This window comes from Eubalaena glacialis, chromosome 9 (genome assembly GCF_028564815.1).
Source record: "Eubalaena glacialis isolate mEubGla1 chromosome 9, mEubGla1.1.hap2.+ XY, whole genome shotgun sequence".
Taxonomy (NCBI): Eukaryota; Metazoa; Chordata; class Mammalia; order Artiodactyla; family Balaenidae; genus Eubalaena; species Eubalaena glacialis.
This window is the reverse complement of record NC_083724.1, coordinates 107,056,484-107,067,812: the sequence shown is the minus strand read 5'-3', so window position 1 is coordinate 107,067,812 and position 11,329 is coordinate 107,056,484. Positions and strand designations below refer to the sequence as shown.

Genomic DNA, 11,329 nt, shown 5'->3' with positions numbered 1-11,329 from the left:
TAATGACCCCATGAGGCATCACCATGGTTCCCTGATTCTAAGAGGCCATCAGTTTAATAAAAGCTTTTCATAGGAAAAAGTACATTACGCTTACACAATGCTGTTTTGTTGTGTTGTACTTTTAGGACTGGAATATAGAATGTATTTGTTCATAACATAACCACTTTATTCTTCAAGATGACAATGCACGCTTGAATCTGAGCCTTCACCTTCAGAGCCTGAAGAGTCTTCTGGCTCCCTCAGCTGTGCCCATACACCCTCATCGCCCACCTGGGCTGTCTCTCGCCCCTTTCGGCTTGACAGGGTAATTTAGAGCATAATAAAGAATGCAGGGTTCCTTCTGCATTTCCTATTTTATTAAACTTGTAGTCCCCCCGTTTAATTGGATCATCTGTCTGTTGACTGACTGAGAAATACCCCTTCCCAATGCATGACAACCACACAGCCTTTCCGAGCTCTGAAAATCATGTGACCTACGCTTAGCGATTTGCCTGTGTCTGCGAGAGTGCCCGCATTGCCTTCCAGTGCATTTCTCCGTCTGGTGACTGGCAAGGTCGTTGTTACTGTTTTCAGCATTGATTATAAGATGCAGTCCTATTACTTTAAAAGAATTTTTTTAAGTGTCTGTGAAACTGAAGGTTAAAGATGTGCAAGTGTTTACCTCCTGAGTCATAGCTGGCAGGGAGCGTAACCGGGAATGCAAGCCAAGTCTATCACGTACTTCTCAGTGTCCAAGGGTACAATTACTTCTCCCCTCTTTTTCTCCTGACGCTCTCCAGTCAGGCCTTGCTTCCCGCCACTCCACCAAAACTGCTCTTGTCAAGGTCACTGGTGCCTCCACATGGCCAAATCCATTGACCGATTCTCAGTCACCATCTTACTTCAGCAGCACTTGACACCATCCTCATCCTTGCCTTTCGTGGGTCTCCTGCATCTCTGTCACAGCCTTCTCAGTGTCTCTTCCTCATTCCCCCTCACCTTCCTGGCCTCCGTGAACCAGTCCTCACATTTCTCTTGTCTTCCTGCCTTTGCTTTTTCATCTAGTCTCAAACCTGGCTTCTCTGCACAAACACCTTGTACATGGAAATCTGCAGCTTCCCCCGCTCCACAGCCATCCTACTCCCTACTCCACATCACTCCTTGGATGTCTAATAGGCTTTGCAAACTTAATGTCTTAAACCAAACTCCTATTTTCCACTCCGACTTCATCCCAGACTGGCTCCTTTTGTGGTCTTTTGCATCTCAATAAATGGCAACTTTTACTTTTTCTAGTTGCTTAGACAAAATTATTGGAGTCATCCTAGACTCCACTCTTTCACTCCCTGCAGCCAATCTTTTAACTAATCCTATCAGCTCAACCTTAAAATTACATCTAAAATTGAATCCATAACTACCGCCCTTGGCCCAGCCATGTGAGTCCCTCATCTGCCCTAACTGGCCCACCACCCAGGCCCTTCCATGGCCTCTTCTCCACTCAGCAGCCAGGGTGACCCTCCACAGCCTAAGTCAGATCAGTTTGTCAGCTGCTTAAAGCCATCTGGGGGCTCCTCATCTCATCAGGCTAAAAGCCAAAGCCCTTATGGCCAGCCAGGTTCTCTGTTGCCTGGCACCTGCTAACTCTCTGACGTCTACATCCCCTGTGCCCCCCTTGCTAACTACCCTCCAGCCAGACTGGTCTCCTTGCTGGTCTCACAAATGCCCAGCATACTCCACACAGGAGCTCAGGGCTTTGCCCTTGGGGCTGCCCCTGAGCTTCTTCCTTCTCCCCTCAGATCTCCATGTGCCTTGCTCCCTCGTTTTCTTGAGGTCTCTCCAAATGATACTCAACAGAGAGGCCTCCCTTGTACTCTCTGCATAAAATAACCACCTCCCAGAATGCCATCCCATTCACTCTGCTTTATTTTCCCCGTAGCACCTAGATCACTTGAGGTCGGACACATTGATCTGTTTGTGGCCAGTCCACACTATGCCACACACAAGCCCCATGAGTGCGGGGACTGTGCCTGTTCTAGTCACCCCTGCATCCCCGTGCTGAGACCAGGGGCCATCCCGATGTAGGCTCCCAGCGGATGTTTGCTGAAGTACAGGACAAAGGAAGAATGAGAGGGGAGCCCAATAACAGAGACAGGGCTGAGCTTCTGTTAGGAGAAACATGCATTTCTCTGTCGCCCAGATCTCACGGTGAGAATGCCTCCTCTGTTAAGTCACCGGCGGGGACTGTGCAGTGACCGGCACCGGCCCCGTCCCAGGCTGATTCCTGCTTGTGTCTCCTTCCAGGTCTCGGCTCTCCCGGGCTCTGTGAGGCTTCTGCTATGACCGCAGCCTCTTCGCGGAGCCAGGACTGCCACAGCCACGCCAGGTCCCCCACTCTGCCCTGCCTGTCCCCGGCCCCGCGTCACCATGGGCAGCGTCAGCAGCCTCATTTCCGGCCACGGCTTCCACAGCAAGCACTGCCGGGCCTCCCAGTACAAGCTGCGCAAGTCCTCGCACCTCAAGAAACTCAATCGGTATTCAGACGGGCTGCTGAGATTTGGCTTCTCCCAGGACTCGGGTCATGGCAAGTCCAGCTCCAAAATGGGCAAGAGTGAAGACTTCTTCTATATCAAGGTCAGCCAGAAGGGCCGGGGCTCCCACCGCCCCGATTACACTGCACTGTCCAGTGGGGACCTAGGGGGCCAGGCCGGGGTGGACTTCGGCCCGTCCACCCCACCCAAGCTGATGCCCTTCTCCAACCAGCTAGAAATGGTAAGCGGGGTCTCTGGTGTGGGTGGCTGGGTTGGAAAGGCAGGAGAGAGGCCTGGGGCCGGGAGGGGTGGCGGTGGAGGTCTAAACGCTTACATCTCCAGGAGGCTGAGTGATGCAGAGAGGGCAGGAGTGCTCAGCCACAGCAGAGAGCAAGCGTGGACAAAGGAATGGGCACGTTGGTCAGTCCTCTGATGCAGAAGTCCTGGGTGAGCTTTCAGTAGAGAGCAAAGGGGAAGTGAAAGCCTTCCTGAGCTCTGCTGGGCTGTAACTCAGGATTGCCAAGGTAGGACGGACAGCAACATTTTCAAGCGCGTGGGAAAGAGAGGGGGCTCGCTTACCGTTTGGAAGAACAGGTAGAGAGGGCACTTGGAGAGAGCTGGCAGCTTCTCTCCTTAGAGGATTCATGGAGGTGGGCTTTCCCCTCATTTTCTGCTCTGGTGGGACAGCAGCTCCTGCTCAAGCTGGCCCCAAAGCATCTTTGACTGGTTAAGGCCTGGGAGTTTGTTCTCATCATCAGTCTAGCAGGGATGAGGGCAAATAGTCCCACGTACTCAGAAGTCCAGCCCTCATGGTGGCTCAAGCTCTCATGGGTCCCGCCAGTGGACACTGAAAACATTGTTCCTATTCAGTGCCCTGGCCTCACCTGGGAAGATGAATCTGTGGTGTTGATGTGCTAGGAAATGGCCCCATGTGTTTGCATAGAGCTTTAAGCTTTTCAAAGTAAAGAGCCTGTAAACTGTGAAGTCCTCTAACAATGAAAATGACGGCTTTAGGGAAAGGATTATTATTTCAAGCGATTCCCCCAACCTCCGGGGCAGGCCATGGCCAGTGTTCCAGCTCCTGGCTGACTGCCAGGGGCAGTGGAGGTGAAGCAGGGATGGACTTCTTCAAGGACACACGTCCAGTGTCCTTAGCTGCACCACACAGAGCCCCAGAGCCCTGGCACGGGGGTCTCAGCCAGTGAATCGAAGAGTCGTTTGGTATCTTGGGGTGGAAGGTGGGTCAAGATGGTGACAGGTTTGTAGTTCACAATACAGAGTGCTTCATGATCCTTAAGGACATCCCCAGGCACAGAGGAATTTCTCCCTCTTGGGAGAGATTCACCACCTTTGGCTCTTTCAGAGCAACAGGTGAGGTCACCTATGGCTCCCGACCAGGAAGGTGCCACGTGGCCGGCACGCATACCCGGCTGGGGGTGCATCGGGGGAAGACACGGGCTCCATATGCCTGTTTTCCTCCCCAGGACTTGGAGAAGGGTGCTGTGAGACCCACGGCCTTCAAGCCGGTGCTGCCACGGTCGGGCGCCATCCTCCACTCGTCCCCCGAGAGCGCCAGCCACCAGCTGCACCCCGCGCCTCCAGACAAGCCCAAGGAACAGGAGCTGAAGCCCGGCCTGTGCTCCGGGGCGCTGTCTGACTCTGGCCGGAACTCCATGTCCAGCCTGCCTACTCACAGCACCACCAGCAGCTACCAGCTGGACCCGCTGGTCACACCGGTGGGGCCCGCCAGCCGCTTTGGGGGCTCGGCCCACAACATCACTCAGGGCATCATCCTCCAGGACAGCAACATGACGAGCCTGAAGGCCCTGTCTTTCTCCGACGGGGGCAGCAAGCTGGCCCACCCGAGCAAGGCAGACAAGGGCTCCATCCGCTCCCCCATCTCCACGGACCAGTGCACCATCCAGGAGCTGGAGCAGAAACTGCTGGAGAGGGAGGGTGAGCGCCAGAGGCTGCACCGCAGCTTTGAGGAGAAGGAGCTGGCTGCCAGCCAGGCCTACGAGGAGCGACCGCGGCGCTGCAAGGACGAGCCGGAGGGGCTGGAGCCCAAGGGCAAGCTGAAGTCCACGGCACAGAAGAGCCAGCGCGCCCAGCAGGTGCTGCACCTGCAGGTGCTCCAACTCCAGCAGGAGAAGCGGCAGCTGCGGCAGGAGCTCGAGAGCCTCATGAAGGAGCAGGACCTGCTGGAGACCAAGCTCAGGTCCTACGAGAAGGAGAAGACCAGCTTCGTCCCCGCGCTGGAGGAGACGCAGTGGGAGGTGAGGATGTGGGCGTGGGCGGGGGGCGGGCAGGGGTTCGGTGTCAGCGCCCCGCACCCCAGCCTTCTCCAGGTCTCCTCCAGCTGCCCAGGAAAACTGGGCTGAAGTACCAGTTTCATGACCCAAATAAGGGGCTCCATGGTAAACCAAGTTGGGGGTACTCTTAGTTTGGGCTTCCTCCTCTCCCCACGCCGGTGCCTCGTGGCCAGAATTGAATTTACTAACCGAGTCCCGGCTGGGCTGTCTGAGCGCCAGCTCACTGCACCTGCTCACAGAGGCTCAGGAGGACCACAGACCATCCTGAATTCATGCTGGCCCCAGAGCCACGAGAGAGCATAGTATCATCTGCGATTTTTGAGGGAAGGGACTCCACCCATTGGTAGGAGTGGCCGCAGCTGTGCAGGTCTCAGGGACAGAAGTCCTCACAGAAGTGCGAGTGGGGCTTCTATTTGGTGGGCTGAGATGGAAACGCAGAACAGGAAGAAAGGGGCTCACATACACATGCACCCACTCAGGCACACCTGGAAGTGAAGCGCCTGGGCCTGGCCTCGCTGGAGAACAGCCTAACCCCCTCATCCTGCTCGCTTTTCTCTCCTGAGAGGTGGTGCAGGGGACCGGGAGGGGGTGTGCACAGCATTCACCCCAAAGACTCCTGCCCTGGGAAGGGGCTGAGGGCTCCTTGGGTCTGGTTAGACCAGCATCACCCCCCCCCCAGGTCGAGGTGACACACCCTCAGCCACACAGCCATCTGTTTGCACTGAGCTGCCTGTACTCATCCTGGGAATTAGAGCAACAGGTGTTATAAGGGGTAGAGGGAAAGGATCCTTTCCGTGGAAGTGACGGATGGAGGCACCAGACAGGTGGGAAGGCAGAGTCACTTTCTGTTTGCCGGGTTTCCCGAAGAGGACAGGACCTTAGCCATGGAACCACTCCCTCTCCTCTTTCCCATCAGTGTTGGCACAGCAGACCCTACCCCAGCCATGGTATCTCAGCCAGGACCTGGGACACGTCAGAGCATATCAGAGACATAAGCCAGTGCTGGCATCACAACGCATCCATCCTTGTTTGTCTAATCCGGAACCAAGCTGGACATTGCTGTGACCTCATTCCCAGGTTATCCAGTCAGGCTGTATAGTAAAACAATAAATTAAATAAAATAAATTAAACATTCACAATAACACAGAAATATATTGCAAACATATTTATTATAATAATTCATAGAGTGGTTATTAATGCCAGGCCCTAGGTTCTTTCATGTCATCTTTACAACAACCCTATGAAATAGGTACTATTGCTAATCGTCAGTTTACAAGTAAGGACACCACACCCAGGTGCCGCCTCTCACCCCTTGGCTCTCTCTCTTGTCCCCGCCCCGCGGCAGGTGTGCCAGAAGTCTGGCGAGATCTCTCTCCTGAAGCAGCAGCTGAAGGAGTCCCAGACGGAGATCAACGCCAAGGCCAGCGAGATCCTCAACCTGAAGGCACAGCTGAAGGATACGCGGGGCAGGCTGGAGGGCCTGGAGCTGAAGACGCAGGACCTGGAGAGCGCGCTGCGCACCAAGGGCCTGGAGCTGGAGGTCTGCGAGAACGAGCTGCAGCGCAAGAAGAACGAGGCGGAGCTCCTGCGGGAGAAGGTGAACCTGCTGGAACAGGAGCTGCTGGAGCTGCAGGCCCAGGCCACCCTGCCGCGGGGCCGGGACACGGCCGCCCTGGGGCCTGCCTCTGCCGCCCCCGAGGACGTGCCTGCCCTGCAGCGGGAGCTGGAACGGCTGCGGGCCGAGCTCAGGGAGGAGCGGCAGGGCCACGACCAGATGTCCTCGGGCTTCCAGCATGAGCGGCTGGTATGGAAGGAGGAGAAGGAGAAGGTGATCCAGTACCAGAAGCAGCTGCAGCAGAGCTACCTGGCCATGTACCAGCGGAACCAGCGCCTGGAAAAGACGCTGCAGCAGCTGGCCCGCGGGGATGGTGCAGGGGAGCCCTTTGAGATTGACCTCGAAGGGGCTGACATCCCTTATGAGGACATTATCGCCACCGAGATCTGAGGGGCCTCCTGGGAGGGAGCCGGGGACCTGGCATTGGGAGGCAGGGGTGCTGAGCCCGTCAGTGGGGGCTCCCCTCCCCATCGCCCCTGCTCAGGCCTCTGAGAGAAGCACAGACCTCAAGGGGAGGGGAGGGGAGGGGAGGGGAGGGGAGGGGCTGCTACACGGCCTCTCCCCGCCTTTCCCACGTTCCAGTGCTTAGCATCCCTGCAGCCTGCCAGACCTCTAGCTTTGCCAAGAGATGAGTCCCCGGATCTACGTCATTTGGTTAAGGGCTCCCTAAACCTTGGCCTTTGTTCAAAATACTTAGAGTTACCCTCTCCCAGCGAGGGTGGTGACTACCATGAAGGCCAGTGGCCTCCCCAGGATGGAAGCTCCCTTCCACCTCTCTTCCCACAACTTCTTTTCTCGCTCCCCCTCTTTGCACAGCCCCCCCTGGCCCCCTGGCCCCCAGCACATTGGGATGCCTTGGGAATAGAACACAAGCATTGGTGACCAGAAGCTTTGGAATCTGACCTGGTCGTAACCTGAGCTATCTTCCCTTGGCCACGGAGGGGTAGGGGTTGGAGTGAGGTGTGGAGAACGTGACTTAGCAACATCAGAGCTTCCTGACCCTGGCAGGCCACAGAAAGGAGGGGAGAGCTGGGCCAGCTCAGGATTATCTAGACTCAGCAAGACCCAGAGTGGGTCAGAGAGAGAAGCTAGGTAGTAATGGCCAGATCCTGTTGGCCCTGCTGACCAGAAATGAGCAGCCTCTGGATGGCTGGTGGCCTTTGACATCTGTGACTACTCTTCTTAAAGCCATAGACCCGAGGCCCTGGGGTGGGTGCTGGGAGGGAAAGATTGAGGACGCCCCTGTCCCTCACACAGGGAGGGTGTGACTTCGAGCTGTTCCCAGGGGAGCCTCCAGACCTTTCATCATGGGACCAGAGGTAGGGATTCCTCCACCTGCTTCAAGTTGGCCAGCAGCTACCCTGAGCTGCTTTTCTTTCCCAAGAACCAAACCTTTGCTTGGATCCAGAATAACCTGTGTCCCCTGAGATGGCGCAGGGTCGTCTGGGCTGGGCATCCCCCCCTTCACCTGCAGCTCCATCCCACTGCCTGCCGTTTCCCTTCTCACCTCCAGGGCTAAGTGCAGACAGAGTCTGTACAGGTCAGGGAGGGGCCCCAGAGTGCCGGTGGCCAAAGAGAGTAAGAGGTGCCAACACAGCCTCTGAACAGCCCCGGGGGGTACCAGCTGGCCCTCTCCACCTGCAGCCCCACCTGAGCCCCGTAGTCAAGGACCCAGGCCCTGCAGGAGGCTGGGCTTCTCTTCTGAAGATGTGCAGGGAAAAGGTGGTTCCTCAGTTGCTTGGTTCAGGGAATTTTCTTTTCTTCTTCTTTTTCCTTTCTTGTCTTTTCGGAAGTAAGCCCGATCTTGCAGGCAGCCAGGCTGTTCCATGTTCTGTTTTTGCCTCTAGCCGCAGCTGCTGTTCTTGGGACAGCCAGCCGTTGCTGGATTCCTGGGCCTCACTCCTGCATGCTGAGAGGGGTTCACTGAGGTAGGAGGGACCAGAAAGTCTGGGTAGTTAGCAGTCCCAGACCGGTGCCCCCAGTTCTGTCCCCGACTGCTGGCCCTTCCAGCCCCAGGGTGGGAGTGGGAAGCTCCTTCTCCTCCTGCCCCCCCATCCTTCCAGGGCCACCATTCCTTCCCTGAGTCTGGGCTGAGGGCAGGGCCACCTTCCCTGCTGCTGGCTCTGCCTTCCAATCCCTGCGTTAAGCTGTGCCTGTCCTGCCTTCAGGTAACAGAGCAGGTTTTCTGGAATTTCAAGCTGTTACTCTTAGTCTTTGGCTAGATTTAAACCTGGAATCGACAGGCCAAGAGCCCTCTCCCTGCCTGGGGGCCAGTTCCCTCCACTGGGCACATGCAAACCCCCAAGTCAAAGATGTCCCTCCCCCTGTGCCACGGCCCTTGGTCCCTCCATCTCCACCAGCCTGTGCCTTGTTTGAGTCCTTCTTCCCAGTGAGACTGCCCCACGGGATAGAGAAAGGGGCTGCTGCCCCACGGGATAGAGAAAGGGGCTGCTGCCCCTCCCCAGGCTGGAGGACCCCTCCCTCCACAAAGAGCAGCCCAAAGCCCGTCGCTGTTCCCTCAAGACCACGCTGTGAAGAGGTGGGTGCTAAACCCTGGGAAGGGGGCGAAGGGGCTCCACTGTGGTGTGACCGTGCCCTGCACCCCGCATCCCCGCCCCAGGCCAACTCACGGAGCCCTCCCAGGGCTGCCACCAGCCCAAGACCCCAGGGTGGTCCACGCTGGCACCAGTTGCACCAGAGTGCGAGTGTTGTGTAATATAGCGACCTCACTGCAGTGTGGTTTCCCTTCCCTTCCCTGTGCACAAACCTCCCTGCTATTTCTGGACCTTGCCCCACCTAGCCTCTCTGGAAGGCGGCTCCGAGCAGCAGAGGCTGAGCGGGGACTGGGAAAGTCAACCACGTGGCCTGGCCCGGGGCCGGTGGGAGCTCGCCGTCCCTCCCTCTGAGCACGGCTGCTGGCACACCTGCTCGCAGGGTCAGAGCCACCCCTGCTGCTCCCCACAGGATGGTGAAATGCTCCGCGGTCTGCAGCAAGGCAGCAACACCGGCACCACCACACCAAGAGGGGACTCTGCCTCTGGGCCTTGGAGTGGCCAGACTCTCAGTGCGGCGCCCACCCTGGGTTTCTCCTCTGGCCTCTGTATTCGGGTAACTCCTGCTGAGCACGCCCCACCCCCAGGGGCACTGAGCCCCCTGGGGACTGGGAGGGGGATACCTCTCCCCTCAGAAGCACCTGCTGAGCCTCTGCCCCTGCTCTCGTCCCGGCCCAGGCCGGGCCATCTCTTGGGAGACAGGGATCCCAGGGAGAAGGCGGGCTGGGCTGTTGGAACGGCAGCTGCTGTGGCAGGAGGCCGTGCACCTGTGCACTTGGATGCGCTGCCCTCCTCACCTCTTCTGTGGAACCCCGGCCCGGGCTGGCTGTGGATTGACTGGCATTTGGAAGAAATGTATAGAGTTATTTTTCTCTTGGTTGGGTCTTGTTTGGTTTGCTCTGCTTTTCACAGCTTTGAGTTATTTTTGATGCCCCCTTTTGGCCATGTAAACTATTTCTGGTAATTTTATGTTTTTATTTATGAATAAAGAATGCCATTTCTCATGCCCTCCCCAACTGCCCTCCTTCCCCTGGCTGTGGTGCGGCAGCTCCCTGGGGCCTTTGCACTTGGAATAAGAAAGGTGATGTCCCTTCCCATCAGTGAAGGAGCGGGGTGGAGGGGGGGCGGGGGGACAGCCTTGACGAGGGCTGTGTTGGCTGGTAGGAAAGCAGGGGCCTTGGCATCAGATAGACCTCCAGCTGGTCCCTACCCCTCACCAACCCTGTGACCTTATCTGTGACCAGGCCCTGGGCAGGCCCTGGGCAGACCCTGGGGAGGGGGGAAAAGAAGACCAAGGGCCATGGTCCCCTGCAAAGGCTGAGAGTTCTCCAACAGAGACCCCCTGACCCCAGCCCCAAACTCAGGCCTCTCTGCCCTTCTCCTCCAGCTGCTTACCTCACCAGCCAACTCCTTGGCCTATTGCGTATGGCCTCTTTGGCAGGAGACTAGGGTGGCTATTGTTACCACCACCCCAGGGCCTACCAGCTGGGAAGGTGCAGTCACCACCGTGGCCATCTGTCCAGCCTTCTCGGTGCCAGCCTGCCTCGTTCACCCCGACAAGCATTCCCTACTGCTCTGGGCCCAGATCCGAGGCTCAGAGGGCTTTTCTACTCAGGTGGCAGGAGACAGAAGGGATGTGTAAAGAAGGAATTAAAAACACGGAGCAGCCTGTGGAGCACACGAAGGGTACATGACACAGTGCCTCTGGGTGGGAAATATCAGGGTCTCCAGGAAGGTGGTGCGCAGGCGGGGGCCTTGGCAGCAAGGGTGGGACATAAGAGGGGTCGGAAGGATAGGAAAGACAAGAAACGTATTCCAGAGCAGGCGTTCACACAGCCTTGGTCTCCCTGCCTGTCCGTGCAGGTGACAGGGCAGCACAGGAGGCCAGCGAGATGGGGGATCGGGGTACGGTGAGCCGTCAAAGCCCAAGGAAGGTCAGGCAGCTAGCTGACCAAGCCCGGACAGGAGCCCACATCTGTCTTAATTCCAAGGCCCTAGCATGGGGGCAAAGGGGTCATGTCAGGCCTGGGGTGACACTTCCCCTTCTCCTGGACCTGGCCCGAGGCTGGCAGGCCGCTTCATGGGTGACGCCCACTGGAATATGCCTCCCACGGATCACGCCGTGCAGCCCCCTCCCCTTTAGACCAGGCAGGCCCTGGGACTCACTCAAACCAATCAAAGTCAGCAGAAGTGATGCTCTACCAGTTCTAGCCGAAGCTTAGAGGGCAGCCTAAGCTTGGCAGCTTCCCCTTTTATACTCTTGGGGGCCCCGAGCTGCCATGTAAGAAGCCCCTCCAGTCTGCTGGGGTGACCCCATGGCGCTGGAGGGGTCCTGTGTTTCCACCG

The 11,329-nt window shown here is 57.4% G+C and overlaps 1 protein-coding gene across 1 annotated transcript; it reads left to right on the top strand.

Annotated features, from left to right (window-relative positions):
• The first annotated feature begins 2,369 nt into the window (after nucleotides 1-2,369).
• On the top strand, nucleotides 2,370-6,821 carry LZTS1 (leucine zipper tumor suppressor 1). Its single transcript, XM_061199389.1, has 3 exons — nucleotides 2,370-2,745; nucleotides 3,989-4,780; nucleotides 6,162-6,821. The coding sequence occupies exons 1-3, from the start codon at nucleotides 2,401-2,403 to the stop codon at nucleotides 6,819-6,821; spliced, it is 1,797 nt and encodes a 598-aa protein (XP_061055372.1). The 5' UTR covers nucleotides 2,370-2,400.
• The last annotated feature ends 4,508 nt before the right edge of the window (nucleotides 6,822-11,329 follow it).

What these genes read in the sequence shown, in the direction of transcription:
- LZTS1 (XM_061199389.1), top strand. Translation starts at nt 2,401, where the DNA reads ATGGGCAGCGTCAGCAGCCTCATTTCCGGCCACGGCTTCCACAGCAAG. An exon ending in TCTCCAACCAGCTAGAAATG is followed by an intron (nt 2,746 to 3,988) that starts GTAAGCGGGGTC and finishes TTTCCTCCCCAG; the next exon opens with GACTTGGAGAAGGGTGCTGT. An exon ending in TGGAGGAGACGCAGTGGGAG is followed by an intron (nt 4,781 to 6,161) that starts GTGAGGATGTGG and finishes GCCCCGCGGCAG; the next exon opens with GTGTGCCAGAAGTCTGGCGA.